Raw genomic sequence first — 26,651 nt, 5'->3', positions numbered from 1 at the left:
AAATAAAAATGCATAGAAAACGAACATGACAGACTTATGCACTGAGAAATATGGCTTGTCACAGCAACACCCTACACAAAACTGAAAAATAAGCATGAAAAGTAAGATTTGCTGGAAAACACAAGTACTTGGTGTTGTGAGTAAGCAAATAAAAGCCTTAAAAGAAAGAACATGACAAGGACTTATGAGCTTAGGAGCATGGTTTGCCGACAGCAACGACAAACAGAACTGAAAAATAAGCATAAAATGAAAGATACAATTTGGCGTGGCAAGTAAATAAATAAATATAAAAACATGACTAGATTTATGCACCTGAAAAAATCGTCCAGGAATTATCTAAAGAGAAAAGCATGAAATTCAAGATATACTTGTCCCTGCAAGTAAATAATTATCTGAAAAAAAAAAAAATGACTAGACTTATGTGCTCAGAAACACTGTCTACAGCAATGTAATGACCTGAAGAGAACTGAAAAGTAAGCAAGAAATGTAAGATATACTGTAAAACACAAGTATGGCAGTTGGCACTGTGAGTAAAATAAAAAAAAAACATGACAAGGACTTATGCACAACTACACAACAGCAGCGATGTAAACAAAACTGAAAAATAAGTATGAAATGCAAGATATGCTAAGTGCAGTAAATAAAAGAACACATGACAAAGAATTCGCGCAACACAACAGCGACAATGTAAACAGAACTAAAAAATAAGCATGAAAACAAGTATGCCGCTTGGCGTCATGAACAAATAAATAAAAATCTTAAAAAAACATGGCATGGACTTGTGTGCCCATGAACTTAGTTTCCCTGGAATAACTAAATGTTCGCAGCTTCCACAAATGCTGAGACTGGCTGGCAGGTGGAGGTGAGGTGATCAGGAGTCCCCTTAGACATCCTGCAATGAGAAAATTATAGGTAACATACTTCAGTATGCTTTTATGAAGTTATGAAATAAGTGCCTTATGTTTTGTTTCCACATTAAAAATGGGACCTACATAAAAATTTTGCTTTGTTGTCCGCGGTCACACTGTCATACTGAAAAAAGCTGTATCATGCAAGGCAAAATGAATTGTCTGCAAAGAATGCCTTGTTAGCAACTATAGTGGTGCGAGAATAGTATTCTGAAACTAAACTGAATAATATAGTTTTGCTGGCAAAGTATATATAGAGAGCAGAAAAAATCAAACTGAATAGTGAGAACCAAATCAAACATCCACGCGATTATTCCCTGTGTTTGTGGATATTGACACAAACCAAACATTCATCCAGGAATGCTGTAACTAACGACTGAACACAGTCAGATTTTGCCCGATGATATTCATATTCACATAATGAAATTGCTTGTTCTTTCTGACGGTGATGGAAACAAGTGCTACACTTTGGCTGACATGAGGACAAGAGCAGTGCGCCACGACCTCCAATATCCGGCAAGGTGATAGGACATGTTTACTGAACCTGGCTGAACCTTGTTGATTCTAAACCATCGTCCATAAATTGGATTAATTTGCAGTCCTAATGGCACTGACTGCTCCTTGCACAAGCTGGCCATGCTGTGCATTGTCAGAGTAGGCTCTGTTTTAAAATAAGTCATCAGAAAAAAAAACACGCCCTATTCAAATTTGGTGCCTATGATCCAAATGCCTCACTTTATTCTGTTAGCTGCAAATTATTTGAAATGTGCACCTTTTCACTTGTTGAGTGAATCGAAACGGACATTTAATGTGTTATGAGAAAATACTGAATATTTGCACACCTGTTTAGTTAACTCAGCCTCATGTAACATTAACAAGCTTTTTCTTTTAGGTAAGCTGCAGCCAAACAGTGGCCATGAGGCATCGCAGCTGTGTTTCAACAGCACAAAATTTCAGCATGCAAAAATGTATCACTGCACAGTTAGCTTCTTTTCCAATCCATCCCTGTGTGGTGTTCCACTACACATTTCACATCTTTTAGTCACATATATACAAAACATACGTAACATGCATTACTTCAAACAGCAGACCTGCTCTCTACCCCTGCAAATGTTACAAGAATCAAAAGCAAAATGCTGACTAAAAAAGTGAGGACAGGAAAAGAAAAAACTAAACACCAAAATCATTTTTTTAAATAGCCCCCTAGGACTTCTGCAGTATCCTTGATTAAACAGCTGTTGCAATAACAATTGTTAAAAGGGATTACATGACTCTATAGTCACTGTTAATTGGATAGCCAAGTCAATGTAATATCTAGTACGGTATTGCAGTAGATAGCACCCACTATATAAGAATATAAGAACTTTTAACACAACGGTAATTTCATATTTGTTCACTTTGCAAACAGTGAACAAAAAAAAAAACCCCGCAATACTTTACGAAGCTGCACAATATTTCATTTTTGCCGTCAGTCTTTTATCCATATGATTTCTTCACAAGTGCATTCAAATTGCTAAGGCACACCTCTGATGTCCAGGCTACTGGTAGTTTACACCTTCATTGTTAACAAGTGCAAAAAAGATGACAGAAGATAGAGAAGCCAACACAAGTGCCTATTCCTATAACTGGGCTTAGACCTAGTGACAGGGATGGGCTAATTACAAGCAAGGAGCTCAACCCATTAAACTAGTGAAATAGCCTGCCTCCACTTTCAAACAGTAGGGGGAAAAAGACAAGCCCACATGAGTACAAAGGTGACTTTTTTTTTCAAATTCTCAGTACATGTGGATAAGTGTATAAATCGCATCAGCACAATCCAAGTACCTCTTCTTGGCATTCTTCAGCCGTGCAGAGCAGTTCTTGAGCCACCCTTTAACTCCTGTTTGGATATCCTGCAGTGATGCCAGCGAGAGTCCATTCATAAGCCGTACTGCTTCTGTAAGAGGCAAAAAAAAAAAAATGACGGCATAAAAAACACTAAAACACAATCACGAGCACAACAGTTTCAAGGATCATGCTCTAGAGTATTATATGATCACGGTACATCATGATCGTTCTACAACACAAGACAGTGCAATGTTAGTTTAGTGCATTTTTGAATCAGCAGAATATGCTGAGCAAAACGAGATGCTACACCATCTGTCAGTAATCTGAAATGCACGTTGGCTGTTTTTGTTGCGTCTACCCGCTGGTCTTGCTACACAACGCAATGCACACGTTTTGGCAATGTACAAAGTGTGTTTTATTCATTAACCACACATTTACGTTCAAGTAGGCCCTAAGCTGGCTAAAGAAGGACCTTGCTGTGTCGCTTGCGGCTCGAAAACTATGACTTCAAGTAAAGGTCAAACTGAAACCGAAACTGAGGCCAGATATGCCAGAACTAAAGCACTGCTCCGCAGCCTTGGTTGCATAGCCACAAAAAGTTGCCCGGGAGTAAAGGTTTTTTTGCCAGGCGAAGTAAGAGAGGGCTTCAGCTGAGTAGGATACAACGTGAAAACAGCAGCTATCCTACTAAAACAGCAGAACTATGGGCAATGGTACGTATGCAGCATGTGTATTACTGAAAAGTAAAGAGATCAGTTTTAATTTTTGACAGTAACAAACAAGTTAGAGACCTAGAAATTCTTGTGCCGATATGATGCTTTAACCACGAACTACTATATCAATGAAAAATTATGTATGTTGTTTGTATCCAGCTATGATATGACCATATATCTTACAAGCGCTGTTTAGCGGTTTGCAAAAATTTCAGCACTCAAGAATCTAATGCCAGAACTGCCTTGAGTAGTCATATGTGACATGCGAGTATACTCACTCTGGATCACATTGAATAGTTCCAAGTTAGCAAACACCTTCTTGCCTTTCTGGCCATACAAGCTATAATGTTGGCCCAAAGAGTCATCAATCAACTTTGATAATATCCTTGTCGTCGCAGCTTGGGCAGTGGTTCCACCTATACCAGCAAGCTGGCGAACCTGTAAAACCAGTAGGGGTTATGTAATACATGTTTTTGGCAGGAAATCTGTCCAGCAGCATTGCTAATGTAATGCCCACATTGCACTTGCTTTTACTTTACATATCCATGGCCACATCCTTCTTTAATTTCCTGCCACACTAATTATGTGCTCCCAATGAACCATATATGCACACTACGAGCAACTTGTGCACTCTGCTTTATGCCTTGCATCCTTCTCTGAGTACCCTGTCAGGTACATGAACTGGCAACTATGTTTATTCACCAAAAGCAAATGAACCACACCAGCACACTTGTAAAATGAAACATACCAGTCGTGCATGAAACTCTTGACATTTCAGCTTTTTTTCAATTTCTTGGATATCCTCCTCTGTTTTCAATGGTAAAATGACAGATTCTCCAGACCCTCCACTATCACCGCACTGTCCTTTTTCCAACAGCCCTTTTATCGCTCTAAGCTCTTTCTTCACAAAGCAAACTTCTCGCAGAATCCGAAGTGCATTATCTGAAAAGAGTAACCAAGAAACAGAAGTAAATGCATTAAGCCATAAAGTAGAAGCACACGTCATGCCTGTTGTTCTGATGGAGCAAGTATGTGGCATGCTGTATACAGATTGAAAGGACTGGATATTACATGGTGCTGCCCACAAAAGCAAATTGTGCTGCAGTACCAAGCCCAAAGAGCCAGCACAACTCTACAGCTTGATTTTGACAGAAATCTGATTCAACTGGCTGAGTAAAGCAGTTCATACTTGAATAAATTTACTTTACTGTTGACACAGTTCTTATTGCACATGAAACAAACTTTCCTACTCTCTATATTTACTGAGACAGATCCATTGTGCAATTATTTCCTGCATGGTGCTCAAGTATTTTGTTTTCTATTTGCAAGAATTTTTATTTACCAGAGCTGATGCTTCCTGCTTCTGATGCTGCCCGGTCTTTCACATGTGAGCATCCAAGGCAGGCTGCATATAAAGCAAAAATGTTAATACAATGAATGATGAACCTCTTCCATATTATACACCAGTGTTTTTAACGTTCATCAATATGTAATGTTTTTTGCTACTATGCTGAAGTTAAAGTACCCGACGAACCAAAATTTGAGAGGTCTTTCGGACCACAACTGCCCCAAATAGATCGAACAAAGTAAGTGTTCACTTAATAGCAAAAAGTACTGCAAGACAATAGAAATAGACTCTCATAAATTGATTACAACTCAAAATTTCAATTGAAACAGTTACTTCTAGCTTCAAATGACTGAACATGAAGTCAGATATATGTGCATTCATACTGAATAATTTATGCTCAAGCCCAACAATCGGTGTCACAGTATGCTCAAAGAAGTAACTAGACACTGCTTCCTGGTGGCGACTGACTGTGCCCAACATAACATAAGGTAGCATTTGTATACCTCAAGGATTTGGTGGCAAAAATCCCATGGAAGTGTGTGATGCTTCAGAGCTCTGTTTTACTGCAAGCAAAAATAACTACACATAGTTGGATATAGTTACATAAATGCTGCGTCCATTATGCTGCACACATTACTATACAGTTAGACCCGAAAAGCAGTCATACGATGCTCAGACTGGCAATGGAAACCTATGCAGCTTGATGGCACCTAATTGCACTTAACATATAATAAGGCAGGTGTGCGTACCTGAACTTGGTGACATAACGCCTGTGGAAGTGTGGGCTGCTCCGAAGTGCCTTTTCTCTGTGGGCAAGGATGATGCGTGTAGCTTATAATAACATATATACATACATATGCAGATACAAAGACATGCGCAGGGTTCTGCATTAGGGGGAGGCAAGTTTCACCGCAATGCAAGCATACCTTGAGTACTTGGTGGCAGAACACTTGTCGAGGTGTGAGATGTTTCAGAATTTCGCCCCTCTGCCGGTAGAAATGATTGCATATAGCTGGATGCATTTACACTAAGACTGTATCGATCACACTCTACACATATACTATAATGCAAGCAAATTATAAACTGAAATACTCGAAGCCAAAGAACTTCAGCAACACTGATTAAAAGCTCTTAAACTCAAATGAAATTAGCTGCTCCTAGCATTTAACAGTACCTGAATGACTTGTTGCCAAAATGCCAGCAGAAGTGGGTGATGATTCAAAACTTCTTTCCCCTGCAGACAATGGAGACTGCATATAGCTGGATATATTTACATGAATGTTGCATGCATTTCCCTAAGCAGACTTGCTTAAGTAAAAGCCTGAAACACCTACACCAGCAAATAAGCACTGTGCAACTCAGTGCTGCTTAACAGTACCGAACATATGGTAACGCTAGTGACCTCACCTGAAGGACATGGTGACAAAATGCCTGTGGACGTGTGCAATGCTGCAGAACTGTTCTCTCCATGCAAAGTTGAACCACTGCAATTAGAAGCAACAACACAAAATTAACCAAACAAGAAAAATTATAACCTCCATGAATATGGTGTTTCTTTGTCATGAAAAGACTACTTTTGAAATTCAGCTCCTAAATTAGAACAAGCTCTTTGAAAGAATCAGTTATTTTCTTATCACCCAGAAATTTTCTTGAGAAAGGGAACGTTCCATGCCTTTGAGACCTGAAAGGTGAGGGTGGAATACCACGGAGTCCAAAATCTTTGTTTCCATCTTCAAAATCAGAGATATCAGAGCTGCTCAAACTTGCCGATACCTTCTTTCGCTTCCCACGACCCTTCTCTGAAAATGAAATGTGAATTTGCAACAAAAAAGTTCAAGGCGATGTCTATACTGGGTACCGATTCTAAATATCAACAGTTTGTGAATGCCACTAGCACGAAGGTGAGAAATTCACCACATAAATAGCCACCCCACTCAGAACTCCATAGATAAGACTGCTAGAAGTGAATTTACAATTTTTTTTAATTACTATAGATCTGCATTTTAAAAATTATGATGAGTACCCTGGTGTAGCCTTTGCAGATTGGTTATACAGCGAGGCAGGTATTCTGGTTGCTACAGAGCTAAACAATTTAATTAGGTAAAATCAAGTAATGAACTTCATTTTTGATTTCAAGGGCAATACTCTATAATTTGATGGCCATCAAAAAAGATGATTCTCCTTTCTAAATTTTCTTAATTGGTCTTATGCCTCAAAATTTCAAACGCCAGATATAGTATCTGGAAGGTAGTTGAGCTTGCTTTCACACATTGCACATTTATAAAATAGCTTTGCTAGGTGCAGTACTGTCACCAAAAATCATATTATATTCTTTCACATAAATATGCAAACAGTATTCAATATTACTACTCAAAAATATAAGCAGTACCATTTTTAAATGTGCAATGGGTGAATTGCCAACTCGAGAAGATTCCAGATGCATAATTTTGGCTTCTAGAGATGCTGTGGCGAAAGTGAAGTGAAATTGTGAAAAAAAAAAAAAAAAGGCACTGACTTTTACTGACACATACTCTAGCGAGGCCGCTGTCATGCAATCCACACAGACTACATTGGTCCCAAACAAGCACCTGTGCTGTGATTTAATTTTCTGCTCAGCACACCACTCAAGAGCTCTAGATAAATGATCGAATCGAAATGCACAGATAGCACTGAGATGTCTCTCATAGTTTGTTTAAAGACATCTGTACACAGGGTAACAAAGGAGAAAGGAGATGGCTACACAGTATGAAAGAGCACTGAACAAGGGTTGAGGGGGCCCGAGCCTGCAAGCCAAGCCAACATTTTAACAAGGGATCTTGTCTTCATAATTCCGTTTCAGCTTTTTTTTTTTCGATTCACGGGAATATGGCGCGACAGTCGGCTACTCGTTCATCCGAGTTGTGACCTAGTCGAAGCGCCGAAGCCAATTGCATCATGTGTACGCGGCCACAAAAATGTCTCCCGGGGATGTCTTGGAGACAACTTGCTAAGCCAACTTCTAAACGCCTTGTGTAGCTGAAGACGCAAATATCCCTCCAAAGAAATCTTCCAGGCGTCTTGGCTAAGATGTCTATTAGACGAGTGTCAAACACCGTCTTGTAGATGTCTTTTGTAGCCCAAGATATTTATGACTTTTATAGATGTTTCTAGACATCTACAGGATATTGTGTGCTCAGTGGGAGCGGTCTTTGCACCGGCGCGCCTGCTCTTCGAAACGTCAAGCAGGAGAGCCATCTAATTTATGTGCCGTGATTTACAGCATGTTTAATCCACGGTGGAAACTCTGCTGATTACTGGCGCATCTCCTTGACGTGGTCTCAAGTTCCACGTGGTAGAAACAAGTCTAGAAAACATCTGACTACAGATGTTTCACAGAAGTTTCACAGAAACGTCTGACTGCAGATGTTTAAGAGACGTCGCAGAGGAAACTTCTTGTCGACATCTATGAGACGTTTGCACACAGCGCAAGACGTTTGTAGTCATTTGAAGCTGTTCCAGGACGTTCGTAAGACGTTGTGTGTTTCGTGGGCAGTCACACTAGGTAAGAAGGAAAAAAATACATTGGAATTTGAAAAATCGACCTAATAAGCAGGTGGTCTGTCTGTTCCATCCAGTTTGCGCAGTTGGTTTGCTCACTGAAGAATAACAGCAAAGTAGCATTTGCCGATTAAAATAGGAATTACTCATCACGCTTACTATCCGGAAGTGCCCAGTATGCGCCAGAGGCCGCAAAAATCGTATCCATGGCGGCGGTACGTTTTTCTAACACCGTGTTCATAGCTGACAGGAAGGGCGGTAATCTGAGATTGTTCCTGCAGGTGTGCTCCAATCGGCTTGATACGCGAAAAAACACTGGCAACCCGCAGGAGGGAGCTGCTGCTAGACTCTAAAAAGAAATGTAGGCTGCCTGCACCTTATCATAGAGGTTGCATAGTGCTCCAGCTCTTCTACCCGTCTTGTTGGCTGTTTCTCGCATCAAGTGCAAGGGAGGCAGATCAGACGCTTAGCAATGAACACCCCTTGGTCCGCGAAACGGATTGGCCATGTTAGGGCCACGAAATGCTGGGCACGCAGCGATGCATTTGAAATAGGGGTGGTGCGGCCTCGGCACATCTGTCCCCGATGGCACCTGGTTTTATGCACGAACTTAATGGCATTGAGTTGGGTCGGTCTGTGGCGGCATAAGTATCTTCAGCGAATGCGCGATTCGCGTCTAGGCCAGCGAGCTATCTAGTCTTCATAGCGAATAAACTACATCTACATTGCCACCTGGTTTATACCTCACTGGTTATGTTTTGCATGAGCTCGATCATTCTCTAACCGATAGACTAGCTGGACCCGCGACGTTTGTGTCTTTTTTGTCCCCGTTGATCCCGTCATCTTCATATTATGTAACCGTGAACCAACTAGCATGAACGAGAGTTTCACTGGACTATGTAGAGTTCATGTAAATGGCGCTATTGTTATTTTTTGTCAACTGAGCCAAAGGTCACGCCGTATTCACAAAAGCGACGCTAGCACTTTATTTCCGCTTACGTTTAAGCGGTAGTTGAAATACCGCTTGGCGCGACCAGCGAGCGAAAAATATGAACACAATAGCAAGACAGCCATGATGATTTCTTCTTTTATCATTAACCGAGACCTTTTCTCAAAATAACGAGGCGCTTTTTTCCTCAGTGTAAACGACATTAACGACCACGCGCAATATGTGCGCGTGGTCGTGGTCGCAATATGTGCGAGCATCAGAAACTGCCAGAAGTCCCTTTAAAGGCTCTTGGCAAACAGTGCACAAACAAAAGTGCCGGTAAGTTGGCAGCCTAGTAGAGGGTAACCCAAACCACGTCCCGAATATAAAAGAGGTGGTTTGGTTCACACGTTTTTTTGGTTTTGTTTGGAGAACAAAATCATCATATTCTGCTCAGTCCCGACGGTTTTAAACAGAAAGCGCCACGTTTTGAAGCAGTCAGCACTTACCTAGGCACTGTCCCATGAACTTGAGGCTGTCCGCAGGCTTCAACTATGGTGACACTGCACACAGCTCTTGAAAGCCGTTCGCCTCAAACTGACGCCATCACCTTCCCATGGTGCTCTGGCATGATGCTGTGGTGATGACACGGTGCTCCGCCGCCTGACAGATATTAATTAGGCACTTCACGATTGCCGTGGCTCCCCTAGAACCAGTGGCGCTAGCTAATGATTCGTGGCTCGCAACCTGTTTAGTTCCGCGAACTCTACTAGTAAATACCCCATGCTATTCGTACAACCTATGCTATAATATCTCACTGCCTGGTCGCCACGTGCTGCTTGCCTACCTTGGCGGTGCAGTCGCCCATCGGGATAGTGTACTGCGTTTTTACTACACTCATTGCCGATTCCACATCTCCGTAGAACCTTTCGACGCCCTCGTCATCATGACTGGCTGTAGGAGCGTAGGCCTGTACACCCTTAAATTTTTACCTCTTAATAAGCTTTATTTTAGCCCACGCGGTAACTGAGTGTTTGTGGTGCTCGGCTGCTGAACTGAAATATGCGAGTTAAATCGTGGCCGTTGCGGTTGCATTTCGATGGATGCAAAACGCTAGAGTTGCGTGTAGTGTGCGATGTGAGTGCACGTTCTTAAGATCGGGGTACACGGGCCTGTGAAGGAGTACTTCCAGACGTGAGTCGTCGTTAAGCAAAGATGCGGAGAAGGCTAAGCACCGGCGGATGCAGCGGCGATGGCGGCGGCGTCCAGTGGCCGAGTCTACCCTCGGGTCGCCGGACGACGGAGTAGTGCTCACAAGATCAAGCTGTTGCTGTTAATCGAAAGACGGCTGTGTCCTCGACACAGGCCTCGTGCTTCGGACATTCGGCGGGGGAGTTCGAGGACGGTCGTTCACCTGCTGGGAGGGAATGAGCAGAAGACTTGCCGCAGTGATCAAAGCGACACATCAGTGTTTGATGACTCTGTCTTCCCCTTCCCATCGACCGAGCTGTGAGAGAGCCCAGCACCGCCCTCTGCCGTGGGCGGTACCACCAGTGTCTACATCTGCCATGTGATTGGACTTCGTCATCCGAACTTTATTCCCCAGTCAGGGATCTGGGGAATACGAACCGTATTTAACAGAATGTTGTGTTGTGATCAGAGCACTCCCATCTCGACTGTAAGTATGTAAAATAAACCTTCTGTACAGTTTCCTTCATAATGGAGTTCGCCATCGTCCTTCCGAGCCGGGACCTGCGGCCCTGAACGACCCACCCAAGTGTTGGGCGCCTCCGTCCTCAACAACGTTAAGTACCCCAGGTGGTCGAAATTATCCTAGGCCCTCCACTAAGGCGTCGCTTATAGCCTGAGTCGCTTTCAGGCATTAAACCTCATAAAGCATAAAGAATAAGCTTCATTATAAGCGGCATCCTTTCTTTAATGGTGTATACTTAATGTGCGTTGCCATCTATATCCTTATTTATACGGAATCCTACGGATCCTACTAAATACTAAGACCACCCTGAACCACTGTAGCATAGTACGTGCCCGCTCTTTAACACTGTATACGCTTCATCCATCCTCCTAACCTCACTGTGCGCTATGACATCTAATGTAATACCCGCCAGTTCCTCAAACAGCACTGCTAAGTTAGCCTCACTGTCATGGTTTCTATGAGGCGTGTCGGTAAAGCAAATATGAACGGCCGGCCAGCATGGCTGTGAAAAATTTTTACTCCGCAAAATTTTATTGCAATCAATTATTTCTCTTTTTTTCATCTTTCCACATATTTCGCGCCAGTGTCCAGACAATCGCTCTGCTCGCGAATCAGCTTTTCGATGCGGTGCTCATAATGTCTCCCGCCTACCATGTAAACTACGCCATGACTCCTCTGGTGAACTGTTTATCGGCGAATAGGTGTCAATCGAGATTTTCGTTCGTACGAACAAAGAACGGGGCGCCAGGTGAGGGCTATATAGGGCATGCTCAAATATCTTCCGCCTGAATCTTGCCAGAAGCAAAGTGATAACGGGCGCGGTATGGACCTCAGCGCTGTCAGGAAGCAAGCTACGCCATTTATGAGCAGTCCCTTCCGTTTACTTTAAAAGCTCTGCCGTAACTGTTCTATGCCCCGCAGGAGCGCCTGCTACATGCAGGTGCTGGTAAGTTCCACCGGTTCCTGAGCATTCGCAGGGACATCCCCGAAGGGGGATGACGGTGAGCAGTGAACCACGGACCCGAGCACCAACGCTTAGCCGTGCGTGGCTCAGCTGTGTCCGGGGGAAAGGGGATCCTGGTAGTAGAGCCTCTGCCGAGTGTTTGGACCCTTAACGCTCCTCGGCGGAGGCATCACACCACTTTGGCCCCAGCTTTCTGTAGACGGCATCTCCGGCCTGACCCGACTGGGGGAAACCGGCAGTCGCCTTTTCCTGTCCTCCTCTCCATCTTTCACTTTCCTGTATTCTTTCTCGCAACTGTCCTGTCTCCTCCTCTCTTGGTCTTTCGTTTTTTCCTGACGGTGGAGGTTAACCTTGGTTGTCCAACTACCGTGAGTTGCGTCATATTTGGTTACATTTGAGGTGTACAGCGTGCGTGGGCCGGACTTGCTTGCAGGTTCCTGTCCCGTCCCACCGTGAGTTGTGTCATATTTTAGGTGAACAGCTGGCGTGGGCAGGACTTGCTTGCAAGTTCCTATCCCGTCCCCTAGTTGGGCTCCGTTTGGGTGGTTGGCAGCATGACCAAAAAACAAATTTTTTAATGGCTGAACTTAATTTTTTTTTATGGCTCACCCCCTTTCTGAACAAGATCGCTCTCTAAATAAAAAGACGGCGGAACGATCTGGAAGACTTTCGAAAAAGAAGTATCATTCCCGAAATTCCGCGTTGCTCATACTGAAGCAAGCAAGACTCATCCCCATTTCTGGCAGCAACTTGCTTGACAAATACTTTGGGCCTTGGGTACAAGGTATCAGAAACTGCCAGCGGCGACTTACTCCTCGAACTGCGCGACAGTATCCAGTACTCAAAACTTGCAAACGTTGTATCCACATGGGAGATTCCCGTCTCTGCCACGTCACCACGATCTCTGAATACTGTCCGAGGCGTCATCTCTGAAATCGATTTTGTCGACCTGACAGAGAAATGCTTGAAGGACTTACTGACAAAAATGTGTCATTAACTTTCAGTGGATACAGATCTGGAAATATAACAAGGGAATAGACACGAAACACCTGATCCTTACGTTTAACACCAGCACAGTGCCTGAAAACATTGAAGTTGGCTACCTTAAAATTAATTTAAGATCACAAATATGTAATAGAATTGGGACGACCTTAGATTTCAGTAAACTAAATGACCACGCAGGCTATCATAAACGGTACTCGACAGCGGATTATTCACACTATCGATCAGATGATACACAAATGCCCAGAGTATAACCATGATGTATATTGTTACGTGTGCGCTATAAGCAGGAGAGACAGTCTGCTAGACAAAGGATCGACGGCAAGCGCGCACCTCTGTGTCGTCTTGTTTCAAAAAAACTTCATCGTCCTCCCAGAGTCCGTGCCACGACCCCCCCCCCCCCCCCCCCCCCCCCCCCCGCGGCAAAAGCACCGTCCCGGTGCGCGCAACACAGGCCAGGGAGACGGCGAGGTGTAAGGTTTGAAGCGGGACACATGTACAATGTCGGTGCGGGGTGCAGTGGGCGGGGACGGTGATGTAGCGGGGTGATATCGTACGTCACCGCGGTCACGGGGCTTACGACACGGTAAGGACCTGTATACCTTGGTAGGAGTTTTTCACACAGGCCCATACGGTGGGACGGAACCCATAGTAACACAAGTGAGTCAGGAGAGTAGGCTAGGCCGACTTCGCGACGCCGACAGTCATAACGGCGTTTCTGAGTTAATTGGGAGGCCAACAGCCGCTGGCGGGTGACATGACGGGCGGCGTCTGCGCGGGCGATGGCGTACCGAGCATAAGTACTTGTGGAGGCGGTGGCGGGCAGTACACTGTCGAAGGGCAGCAAAGGATCGCGGCCAAACAGAAGATAAAAAGGAGAGAGAAACCGGCTGTATCGTGACGCGTGAAATTGGATGTGAATGTCACACAAATAGGGGGCTAATATCCCCGTCGCTGTGATTGTCTGAGACGTAGTACATGGAAATCATGTCGGTGAGGGTACGGTTCAGAAGATCGTTGAGGCCGTTCGTCTAATGGGTGGTAGGCCGTGACGAATTGATGGCGGACGGAGCGGGAGCGCAGAAGTTCGACGACCACTTGAAAAAGAAAGCAGCGGCCGCGATCGGTGAGCAGGTGACGGGGAGCGCTGTGGTGGAGAATAACGTCGTGCTGGAGAAAGTCAGCGACATCAGTGGCGCAGCTGGTTGGCATCGCTCGTGCGATAGCATAGCGCGTCTAGTAGTCCGTCGCGACGGCGACCCATTTGGTTACCATGGCAAACACCGGAAAAGGGCCGAGCAAGTCGACGACACGGAAAACGGCTCTACTGGGATGGGAATCGGCTGAAGGTGTTCGGGAAGGAGAACCGAGGCCGCCTTCCGGCATTGGCAAAGCTCGCAAGCGGCTACATAACATCGGACAGAACGGTGTAGACCTGGACAAAAGAAGCGGCGGCGCACGCTGTCGTACATGCGGGAGACGCCAAGATGACCTGCCGTGGGAACGCCATGAAGCTGCTCAACGACGCTGCAGCGCAGGTGTTGAGGGACCACGAGCAAGAGCTCAGGGCCGTCAGGCTGCATATTGCGCCGGTCGAGGATGTTCTTGAAGCAGGAACGGGGCGAGAGAAGCATCAAAGCGGTTGGCTGTGAGGCTGTCGATGAGGAAGCGTAGAGAGACATCCAAGCGCTGTTTTTGTGCAATGTTGCGGAAGTATACTAGATGGATAAAACGCAGGCGTCAGCTTCACATTCGTTGGGGGAAGGTGGATCGACAGGGTGACGGGACAAGCACTCTGCGTCCTGGTGCAAGCGGCCCGACTTGTATTCTTGAAGGCGAAGAGCCCAGCTCACCTGCCGGCCAGTAGAGTCTTTGAGCGAAGAACGCCAGCATAAGGCGTGATGATCCGTTATAACAGAGAAGGGATGCCCAAACAAGTAAAGGTAGAATTTGGCAACGGCCCAAACGAGGGCAGGCATTCCCGCTCGGTGATAGAATAGTTGCGTTCTGTCACAGAAAGGAGACGGCTGGCGTACGCAATGACGCGAAGCTGATTGCAATGCCTTTGAGCAAGTAGGTCGCCAATTCCATGGCCGCTCGCGTCGGTCCGAAGTTCCATAGGTGCTGAAGGATCAAAGTGAGCCAAGACAGACGGAGCGATGAGGACAGGTGGGCCCCCAAGAGAACGGGACGTCCTTCGTGAGGAGCGTGGTAAGAGGGCAGGCTATTCTCAATGAACCGTTCTCGATGAACCGGCGGAAATATGAGCATAGCCCGAGGAAGCTGCGCACATCGCTGTAGGAACGCGGAGTAGGAAAGGAACGCACGCCGCGGGCGGGTTTGTATATGGCTCCTGGTGTACCTCTAAGAGAAAGGTAGACAAAGTAATAAGCTTGTATACTCCAAATCACTACCGTAAAATTGTTTTACCTACCTTTTTTTTGCAGATGTACGAGGGTTTCTCAGTGACCTCATGAGATAAGACAAACAGCCGTATCCCTGGTCGCCAAGTAGAGTGCCAGGTACTTCCTTGTCGTCGTACCTCACCATCACCCTACTGTTGGTAAAAATTTGGTTATCATGGACAAAGCCGGGCCACCTTGCGGTGACATCATAAAACTGAAGCGCAGGTCCTGTGAAAGCCTGTAAAAAGAAATTCAACTGCATCAGTCTTTGTGTCAGTTTAACCTCAGTATATGTAGGTTAATGTTAAGTGCATTAATCCTGCACTACCAGTTCAAGCTTTCCTGATAGCAGTAATTTTGTTGACATTTACCATCACTTAGTGTATTCCATGCAAATAAAGCAATAATATTACACATCGATTTGTAACTATTACATTGAGTGCATATAGGCAGGAACTATTCAAATAGTGTATGACGTCCGCTTACCTGCACATTTAACGAAGACACCTTTTCCATTTCTGTAGGATTCAGCATCATCCCCACCGGGGCTTTAGATGGGCACATGGGTGCAATCCATGCACCCCGTGACACCGGGAAACACACCGATCCCGTAAAATTTGTTCATCGTTGCCCTTGCTTCCGCTGAGCTCGGCACGTTCACGTACTTAGGAAATAGACGGACACATATTAGTTGTGTCATCTCCAAATTGCTTCTGCAGACTGCAGGCTGCGACGCGTTCACAAGGCCCCCCGCAACAGTCTGCATGGCACCGGTGCCGTAAAACCGGAGCGCAATGAGCAGCTAGAGTGCGGGTGGTAGCGGTGCTCCTCTGTTTTGTGCCGTGCCCTTAATTTGCAGCTCCGCCAGTAAGGCTAGCACAGCGTCTTTGGAGAAGCAGTAGCATGCTGAAAACTCTTGGCCGTTGTAGCGCTCCGACGGTTTGAGGTGATCTGCGATGGTGGTGGTGGTGGAAAACATTTATGTACAGGTATAATACAGGAGGTTATGCATGAGCTGACCCAGAGGGGGCCAGCCCTTACAAATACTAGGTGGAGGTCCCTAGTTCGGGACCCCAGTGGCATCGGCCGCCGCCCAGGCTCGCGCGACCAAGGCCCGTTGGGCCTGCAGGTCAGAGCAGCCGAGCAGGGCCGCCTCCCAGTCCTCCCGGGTTGGGTTGGGGTGAGGGGGGATAGCAGGGTTGGAGGGGCAGGCCCACACCATGTGGTAGATGTCCGAAGACTTCTCCGCACAGTGCGGACAGCTGCGAGGCTCGGCGGCTAAGGCAACACTGGAGGCCTATACACATCGCCGTGCAGAAGTCCATCTGCGTGGCGTAAAAACCTTCGATAGCCTCCAAAACAGCCGTCATCAGAGACATATGCGCGTGGCAGCATTCTCACGAACTCACGATGGACGACGGGGCGGGCACTTCACGACTGATCGGGTGACTCGGCTGCGGATATCTTCCCTACGCGCGCGCAGAGCGGCTGCGTGCCTTCTGCATGCGAACCGCGCGCGGTACCGCTTGCAGAGTTTTGCGGGAAAGCAAGCCTTCAGTTAGAGCAGAGAGGTTAGGAAGCGTGAAGGTACCACACAGGCTGCTTAAACGGAAGGGAGCACCAAGGAGGCCTTAATTAAGTGCCCCTTAATAAGAGACATTTTAGCACTTAGGTGAGGCCACCTTACAGTCGGTAAGGCGACCTCAGTAAGTACAGGAAGGTGTAGACGCGGCCAGAAAAATCGCAGAGCCTGAGAACGACGGCTGCAACGTAAATACACTCCTGTTAGCACTGTGTGAGCTCGATTCACTCGTACTTGTCGCCTCCGGAAACGCCCACTCTTTTTTTTCACGTGGATTACTTTTAATTGTAATCTTTCTGTTATCTCCGAACAGGCGATAACAGAAGCACTAAAGCGCTGTTTTCACATATGCTGAGAGGAGTGCGTCGCTCCTTACTTGCAGACGCTCGCTTGGGGCGCGTCATGAACAGCGATGTTTTGAGGAAGGTTTTTCTAGAGTAGTTGCAGTCACGCGCCGCGTGAGGAATACTATAGTTCAGTAGCGTGGCTTTTTGGGCTTGTTGGTACATAGTTCCAATACACTGTAGCGCAGCAAAAGACAAGGACCTCGTCTTTTGCTGCGCTACAGTGTATTGAGGAATACTAATAGTGTGATGGTTCAATAGAGAACCTGCGCTGTTCAAATGGCACTGCAGTTATTCCACTAGGCGACCAAAAACTGCTGCCGTCAGTCGCTTGGGCCGCTACAAACGCGAGTGCACATTCTGAACGATTAGAAGCCCGCTTTTGGTTGATAGCACTGTTTGCCTCGCTTCTGTAGATATAACCCAGATAACTGACACGCACCACGTGTGGCTTCGACAGAGCGCAGAAGCTCATGCCAATAAGCTCAGGAAGGTGGCGTGAATAGCACTACGAGTGCCCCAAAAATTGCTTGCTCCTCTCGCTATGCTGTGTGTTACGGCGCTGCAATCGACACGGCAAAGTTGAGCTTGGGTTCCCTATAAAAGTCGGTACGGGCGCTAGCGGCTAGCTTCTACAAACACTGCGAAGAACCTATGAACTGCAACCCATCTTCCGTTTTCCCCGCCGCGGTGGCTCAGTGGTTACGGTGCTCGGCTGCTGACCCGAAAGACGCGGGCTCGATCCCGGCCGCGGCGGCTGAATTTCGATGAAGGCGAAATTCTAGAGGTCCGTATACTGTGCGATGTCAGTGAACGTTAAAGAACTCCATGTGGTCGAAATTTCCGGAGCCCTTCAGTACGGCGTCCCTCATAACCATCTTCCGTTTCGTTGCACGCCTATAGAATCGTCCATTTCTGTTACCCGCGCCGCTCCCGGCCGCCGTTGGCCTGCTCGCTCTGTGTTTTCACAGCTGAGTAAAGATGGCGCAGATGAAGGGACGGTTTACCTTTCATTTCGAGAGGCTCCTTCATGAATCCCACTCACGCGTGCACCAATTTCTCAAAAAAAAAAAGTATTTGATTGAGAGACTGAGTATGCGTTTCTGGTCTCAGAGTGCTACACTACGGAAACGCCATAGAGTTGTATTGGCGCCGATTTGCGCAAACGATCGCAACTCAGGTAGCGTCGTGTTATTATGGCTTTGCCTGTGGCTGAAGACGTGCACTGTTTCGTTGGAACAGATCCTATCTGGAGCGCGTTCGTTGCTTTTTTTTTTTACATTTCTGGAAGCCTTGAAGGGACTATGAAAGGGGCTGTCAATAATCATGCAGTATGCCTGGGATGTTAAAGGACGCCGCTTCACAAACATCCGCCTGCAAAAAAAAAAAAAAAATTAATGCGTTTTGTGGAAGCTGAGTTATCTGTGGTTAAAATTGGAATTGACGGGTTTTCGCGCCTGTCTCTCTCCTTTCGTCAATTTTGCACACGGAAATGTTGGCGTTCCTCTGCCATCCCCACCCAGTCGGCCACTCAACCGGCTGCCGACGCGCGCAAGAGTTCCCCGGGGGCCGGAGTTTCCGGCCACGGCCACAGTAGCTGCATGACGTCAGAAAGAGTATAGCCCTCCGCTGGTCACGTGACCAGCACTGCATGACTCGTTGCGCGCGGATTCGGGCGAAATCCCGGCACCGCTGGTCGCCCCTAGGCGTAGAAGTGCGAATTTAAAAAAAAAATATGTTGTAAATGATCAGCTCGCTTTTGAGGTCTTGTACAGGGCACGAAAACGCGGTGGCCGACACTCTACATATTTCAAGCATATTATATCGTCACTCGCAAATACCCTTTTAAGGAACCCTTTAAGTGAAGTTAACTGCATGCAATAGAAACACCGCTTACTGCTTTGCTCGGGCTACATTTGAAGAAAAGCTAAGCGAACTTCAAACGTATTCAATCATTGCTGTAATGCTGTAACTTCACTAAAAAGGTTTGAAAGCCACCTTTAACTTTTTTATAATGTCCTACCGCTACATTTCTTTGTTTCGTTTGTACTTTTTGAAATTGTGTTCTTGATCTTAAATTGTTGATCAATTGTTCTTGTATTGTTTGCTTGTTCCTGAGGTCGTTTTTGTTGTTTCCAGAATTTATGTATTGTGTGCCCACCCTGCGAAGGTCTTGTAAAAGATCGCAGTATCAATAAATAAATAAAATAAAAAAATAAAAAAATACTGTCTCACGCTCACATGTACTTCTGAAAGGGCCTAACTGCAGCGGGAATGTGCTGCTTTGAATATTTCTGGATAATGCGCGCCGCATCAAAGTGCTGCAACCCCGTGAAATGCTTTCAGCGACTCATATCTAAGAACGCGCGGCAGTGCTACTCCTTTTTTTTTGTCCTACAAGTTATGCGCGCAAAACTGCGGTGAACTGTTCATGGTGTGCCTGGCAGGGTTCGCACGGCTTGTGTCCGTTTGAGTACTGGCGTACCACGTTTTACGCAACGTAGTCTTGAAGGGGCTTGTTTAATAGCGCGTTGTTGAAGTGGGGCTACCAATTTTCAGCGCAATTCACACGACGTTATCAAGTTTGTTATATGCGGCTTTGCTTGTTGGGATCTTACTCCCAAATTCAAAATCATGAGATTGTCACCGTTCCTCCGCATGCATTAGCTAACGTGAGAGCTCAATTATCGCCGCAGAAACGGGAGCCGCGCTTTCTTTCAAGTGCCGCCCAAACCAACTTGCGCCTATCTTGGAACCAAGCACAACGTGAAGGTCTGTCTTGGGCAGCACGAAAGGCGCGAAGCGAGTGATGTTTTTCACAAAGCACGGATGAGAGCGCTGTAATCGCGGCGCATTCGGGTGCGCGGTACGCACTGTCACGTGGTATTTTTAAAACTCCACTGGCTTTCGTTTTCCCGATTAAAAACGGCCACGCGAAGTCTATCTCGTTGCAAATGCCTGGGTTGCACAATATTTGCCGAGCTCCACAGCCTTCCTTTTGACGCCTGAACGTTTCAAGCTATATTTGAAAAGTTTATTTATCTCGACTAATTATTCAAACAGGACGGGCGAAAAAACTGTACTGTAACTTCAGATGAATCTTAACAACATCCAAGTGATTTCAGTTCAGAAGAACGCTTAGGTTTTTTCTAAATTTTGGTCCAAGTTAGCTGGGGCACCCTGTATGTTCGTTAAGCCCTTGGCCGTCAGCGTCTAGCGGCAGCGAAGCAGGTAACTCACCAAGACTGCGGCAACACGTCCGACGCAGCGTAGGGTGATAAGGATCTCTGGCTCCGTACACGCCGTCAATGGAAACTGACGTGGCAAAGTTTAACGCTCGAACCTTATCTAGTGAGGCAACTGGAGCAGCGCATTTTCACGAAGTAGTGGGCGTTAAATGGGATGTCATAGGGCTTAGCGATGCTGGGAGGACAGATTAAGCGTATATAGTACTCAAGAGCGGGCATATACAGTGCTATCGTGGATTAACGGACAGACGAGAACTAGGTGTCGGATTCCTCGTCAATCAGGGTACAGCTGGCAACATAGAGGAATTCTATGCTAGTAACATGAACGTGGCAGGTATGTATCGCAATTAGGCTTAATAAGAGGTACAAACTGAAAGTGGTACATGATTACGATGCTGCATCCAGCAATGATGAGCAGATAGTAGAAAGCTTTATGAAGACGTGAAATCGGCAGTGAGGAAAGTAAAAACGCACTACACTAGTGTTGGGCGACTTCAATAGCAAGGTACGGCAGAAGCAGGCTGGAGACCAGCCGGTAGGCGACTACCGCATAGCTCTAGGAATAGCAGAGGGAGATATTAGTCAAGTTCGCACAGAGAAATAATTTACGGATAATGAGTTCTTTATCCGCAAAAGAGAAAACAGAAAGTGTGCGTGGAAGAGCCCCAATGGTGAGGCTAAAAATGAAGTAGACTTCATACTATATGCCCTCATCCTGGCAACGTCCAGGAAGTGGTGGTCCTCAGCAAGGTACGTTGCAGGGCCCACAGAATAGTAAGGTCTCGAATTAGCCTAGATTTGAAGAGGGAACGCTAGAAACTAGGGGGACATCATCGAGTTAGCTGTAAGAAGGAAAGTATAGGAATTCATTATCTTCCCTCAGAAAGAGTATTCGGCTTTAAACGAGAACTACGAAGTTATTTTCAAGCAGGGAATGATAGCCTCAGAACTGTCATTACGCAGGTGCAGTCGAAGGTGGTGGAATCCTTAGGATACTGACAAGCTCTCTCACGAGACGAAAGACGGTGTTAATAAACGCCAATGCATCGAAGCCTCTAACCGCACAGAATAGAATTGGCATAGCTATCAACGCTCACGAATAAGCACATTGGTGACAGACATAAAGCAGTATCATATGCCGAGAATAGAGCATGCTCTAAAGAACGAAGGTAGCCTGAAAGCGGTGAAGAGGAAACTAGGCATGGGCAAAAATCAGATGTATGTGCTAAAAAGAGGAGGGCAACATCGTTAGCAATAGCAATACGATAGATAAAGTAGCCTAAAGAGTTATACACAAATCTAAACAGTAGCAATGTAATCAGGACGTTAATAAGAGAGGTAGTAGTGCTCAGCAACTCGACATTCCTTACATAATGAAACAGGAAGTAGAGAAAGTTTCAGTACCAAGTCAAAGGGGGAAACCAGCTGATGAGGATCAGGTAGCAGCAGGTCATTTGAAGAAAGGTGAGAAAATTGTGCTAGAAAAACTAGCTGTAGCTTTATGACACCGAGCGTACCAGAATCTTGGAAGAACGCTAAGCTTATCTTAATCGATAAGAAACGGGAAGTCAAGGACCTGAGAAATTAAAGACCGATCAGCTAGGTGTCCTTTGCCTACAGGGTATTTATTAAGGTAATCGCTAATGCAGTCAGGACAAGTTCAGACCTCAGTCAGCAAAATGATCAGGCACGCTTTCGTAGAGGCTACGTGACAATAAGGAACATTGAAACCATCAGTCAGGGGATGGAGATATGCGCTCAGTATAACCAGTCCCTATATGTAACATAGAGTGCGAGAAAGTATTTGAGTCAGTCGAGGCCCCAGCAGCCATGCAGGCGTTATAGAATCAGGGTGTAGAAGAATCTTATGTGAAAGTATTGGAAGATACGTGTCTGATATCTGTAACGACTGCACAGCTGTTATAGCGCTCCGTAAAGTCCGCATTATGATTCAAATAAAGAAGGGCGTCAGCCAGGAATACACGATCTCGCCAATGCTGTTCACCACGTGTTTATAGGAGGTATTCAGAGGCCCGGACGCGTATTCGCCAACTGCAGCCTGTACAGCCACAAGGCTTGAAACCACGGTGAATTGATCACGGTGACTGAAGATTGTCACAACGGCTTACCTAAAAGGGATAATTATTCCCTAAATAATGCTTAAAAGTCTATACCAACCTATTGTTACTGACCCTGTAATGTTTAGTTTAGTTAGTTTAGTTTTATGGGGTTTAACGTCCCAAAGCGACTAAGGCTATGAGAGACGCCGTAGTGAAGGGCTCCGGAAATTTCGACCACCTGGGGTTCTTTAACGTTCACTGACATCGCACAGTACACGGGCCTCGAATTTCTCCTCCAAAGAAATTTAGCCGCCGCGGCCGGGATCGAACCCGCCGCGGCGGCTAAATTTCTTTGGAGGAAAAATTCGAGGCCCGTGTAATGTTTAGTTTAAATTCAAAAGTGATATTCCAGCGCTGTGAATAATCTGTGTAAAAGTATGCAGAAAATGTTTTGAAAATCTTAAACGGCATTATATGCCACTAAGCATCACGATTTGCGACCTAAAAGGGAAAAAAATTAAGAAATGAAATGAAAAAAAAAAACAATAAAATTACAGTACAGAGAGCAGAGTCGAAGGGCCGACCTTCCATACGCAACACGTGCCTCTAATCCACTGCGTCATAGCGGCGATGTCAAGCCGTCGTTCTGAATGAATATTTATAACCAGCCTTAATGGTGGCTGCTACCTGCCGGTGGGCGGCGCTGTCATCGCTGGCTGTACCGGCTGCATTTGGCGAACACGCCCCCCGGACTGGGGACAGTTCGAGATAACAGCTAATAGAGATTGTCATCTGCGATTGCTGATGAGATTGCCTTGCTAAGTCACTCAGTAATGATCGATGAATCAGGCAGGTACATCGGGAAGCTCGGTGCAAAAATCAGTATACAGAAAAAAGGAATCTTCAGCAGTGTCGGAAGTAAGTAACAGCTTATTATTGGTAGCGAGGCGCTGAAAGTGGTAAGGGAATACGTCTACTTACGGCAGGTAGTAACCGCAGATCCGAATCATAAGGGTGAAAAAAAAAGACCAAGAGTAGGGTGGAGCGCATCTGGCAGGCGCTGTTAGATCATGATTGACAGTTTACTATATCCCTTAAGAGAAAACTATATAACAGCTGTATATTATCAGTACTCATCTATGAGGTAGAAACGTGGAGGCTAAAGAAAGGGGTTGAACTTAACTTGAGGAGAACGCAGCGAGCTATAGAAAGGAAAATAGCAGATGAAAAGTTGAGACAGAAGAGAGCAGAGTGGTTCCAGGAGCAAAAGCGGGTTAATGACGTACTGTTTGAAAGCAAGAATAAATGGCTTGGGCAGGGCATGCAATGTGAAGGCAAGATAACCGATCCTCGTCAAAGGTAGGGGACCAGATTCCAAGGGAAGGCAAGCGTAGGAGGTGGCGGCAGAAAGTTAGGTGGGCGGATGAGATTGAAAAGTTAGTGTGGACAAGGTGGGCGCCACTGGCACTAGAGAGGGTTAAGGTATTGTTCTACGATGGGCTTAGCCAGGCTGAGGGTTATGAATGATTCGGTGTCAGGCGAGCAGTTGAGAACACATACCGGTGCTTCCCAGTTTGAGGCCGAAAAACGCATTGAATGAAGATACACTGCCAAGCCTGTCAACTCCAACGGAACTTGAAACCTGCATATGGCTGCGAATCCATTACATCCTTGTATTTACATGCCTCGTGCTCAAACTCGGTTGGGTGAAACTCCGTCTGTTGTCCTAGCTGCGGCACATTGAGCGGTAGCCTCGTGCGCTGGTGGAAGTTTTATACTGATTTCACGCATTTGACTATACGGTTATGGCTCCCGTCACTCAGTTCGCTATCTTCATGGGGCTGTTGGCATCCACGGCGTCTACTGGGGCTTTTTTTGATATGAAGACCATTTTAGAATTGGGCGCTAAGTTTGAACCGGATGCGCTGAAGCCGTCGTGCAAGCCAGGTATTACTTCCTTTGCCTCAAGCGATAATCATCGTCTTGGCGTCCTCATTCCCTTCTTTCCAAGGAATGTACGACACCTGGAATGTTCAGTTATCAGTGTATACCGAGTCGCTATACGGGAATGCACTAATGTTGGCTTTGCAATACTGTGTTGTCTCTGCACGCGATCATTACCCGAGAGAGCCGTACGATGCCTGCATTAATTTAATGCAATAACTACATAGGAGACTTCTCTTGGGGGAACTGTGTCTCCATAATTTGTCCTACTCGAACCCCTCACCTCCTCGGAGAGTAAAAGCCCACTTACCTGTTAGTCAGTGTGGTGTAGTGGCAGTATTTGTTGTTGTTGTTGTTGTTGTAGTAGTAGTAGTAGTAGTAGTAGTAGTAGTAGTAGTAGTAGTAGTAGTAGTAGTAGTAGTAGTAGTAGTAGAAGAAGAAGAAGAAGAAGAAGAAGAAGAAGAAGCCGCAGCAGCAGAGACAGTAGTGGTGGTAAGAGTAGTAGAAATAGCGGCAGTTTGATGTTTTTGGGGCAGTGGCAGCTAAGGCCGTAATGTGCGAAACGTAAGGTGCTCCAACGTACTCATTTACTAGGAAAAATATTGTCATAAAAGCGCAGGTTTAAAGCCGGCTTACGGAGTAAACGGAGTTCAAGCAATCTGGGCTGATGATATGATGAACAAGACGAGGATGGGCTGATGAACATCCAACAGACGACTCAAGGGCCCCTTCACCGTCTCAAAGTGCTCTCAAATTCGAGTGATAGTAATAACGCCTCGGTGCACGGATCTTATAATGGCCCCGCAGAATCAGAGAAGCAGAAAATAACATACAGATCTGGCAATGGCATCGCGGAGCTCTCACAAAGAAACAGCCCAATTTTCAACAGTACATAACAAAACAGCTGAGGCAGCACGACAGAATAGCGAGGAAAGCAAATGCGCGCCTAGTATTAGGGGATAAGCCTGTACTCAAGGCACCTGAGTAAAATGTGTTCGTGGAATCCATCCCAAACAAGAGGGCGAGAGAGCACATTCATCCTAAGTGCCCGCAGTCCGCCGTGGGAGAAAGGCTCGACTTCGACAATTTTCTCTGAGGAGCGATGAGGAGAGCCAAAAACAACGGCCTACTAGTCGTGAGAGACTTCAACACTCAGCATAAGAGCTGGGAGTATAAAGGGAACACCTGAAAGGAAAATTCCTAGACCAAGCCACAACCGCTGCATGGTTAGAACTAATTATGGAATTTACAAAGCCGACTCGCATAGGCAACATATTCAGCGAGGATTCCTCTCCAGACCTAACATTCGCCAGGAATAGAAGGCAAAAGAAATGAATCAACACTGGGGAAGAACTCGGCAGGGACAGTGTCCATCATTCTTTGAAAGGTGGCAGGAGCGGTACACAGGCCAAAGGGGAGCACCTTGAACTCGTACAAACCGTCGGGGGTTATGAACGCGGTCTTTTCACGGTCACGTTCATCGACTTCGATCTGCCAGTACCCACTGCGTAGATCAAGAGAGGAAAAGTATCGGGCATGACGCAGGTGATCGAACGAGTCATCAATTCGGGGCAACGGATAAACGTCCTTTTTAGTAATCTTGTTGCGGCGACGTTAGTCGACGCAGAGTCGGAGAGTGCCATCCTTCTTGGCGACCAGCACAACGGGCGAAGCCCACGGGCTTGTTGACGGCTGGTTAACCTCGTCGCGAAGCATTTCCTCAACCTGCCTCCGAATCACTTCCCGTTGTTTCGCAGACACTCGATAGGGGTGGTGTTGTATGGGCCTCTCGCCTTCATCCACTACAATGCGGTGTTTAGCGACCGGTGTTTGCCGAACTTTAGAAGTGGTCGCAAAGCAGTCACGAAAAGAGTCGAGGATCTTGTGGAGGCGGTGTTTCTGATCGGCGGTTAGGTCGGGGTTCGCGTCAATCATAACGGGGGCGTCAGACGTCGATGCATGAGTATCGTTGAGGGACAAGGCGCAGTGGGAGACTGAGTCACTAATTTCATCGAAATAGGCTATGGCTGTTGCTTGCGGCAAGTGGCGGTATTCGGCGCTAAAGTTGGTAACAAAAAGCTGCGTTCGCATTCCGCGGAGGGAAGTAACACCCCGCGCAACACAGAC

The 26,651-nt window shown here is 46.2% G+C and overlaps 1 protein-coding gene and 2 long non-coding RNA genes across 7 annotated transcripts in view; 1 reads left to right on the top strand and 2 right to left on the bottom strand.

Annotated features, from left to right (window-relative positions):
- The window catches only part of LOC149362685 (uncharacterized), a 170,075-nt gene that overhangs the window by 112,069 nt on the left and 31,355 nt on the right, over positions 1-26,651 (top strand). For 3 of the 5 annotated variants that reach the window (XR_016289036.1, XR_016289035.1, XR_016289034.1), the window contains exon 1: positions 24,198-24,527. The exons of the other annotated variants lie outside the window; for them this stretch is intronic. This is a non-coding gene — a long non-coding RNA (uncharacterized LOC149362685). Of the gene's footprint in view, positions 1-24,197; positions 24,528-26,651 lie in introns of those variants that run through there. 5 annotated transcript variants of the gene reach the window in all.
- Positions 780-5,596, bottom strand: LOC149362687 (uncharacterized). Its single transcript, XM_089573162.1, has 6 exons — positions 5,546-5,596; positions 4,791-4,853; positions 4,197-4,390; positions 3,727-3,886; positions 2,733-2,844; positions 780-892 (listed from the first exon to the last, which is right to left on the bottom strand). The coding sequence occupies exons 1-6, from the start codon at positions 5,559-5,561 to the stop codon at positions 814-816; spliced, it is 624 nt and encodes a 207-aa protein (XP_089429288.1). The 5' UTR covers positions 5,562-5,596; the 3' UTR covers positions 780-813.
- Positions 5,979-7,289, bottom strand: LOC149362686 (uncharacterized). The gene is made up of 3 exons (XR_016289033.1): positions 6,469-7,289; positions 6,204-6,280; positions 5,979-6,030 (listed from the first exon to the last, which is right to left on the bottom strand). It is a non-coding gene; the product is annotated as an uncharacterized LOC149362686 (long non-coding RNA).

Source organism: Amblyomma mixtum, chromosome 2 (assembly GCF_055824585.1).
Source record: "Amblyomma mixtum isolate Tamu chromosome 2, ASM5582458v1, whole genome shotgun sequence".
NCBI classification, from domain to species: Eukaryota; Metazoa; Arthropoda; class Arachnida; order Ixodida; family Ixodidae; genus Amblyomma; species Amblyomma mixtum.
This window is presented reverse-complemented; position numbering and strand designations above follow the sequence as displayed.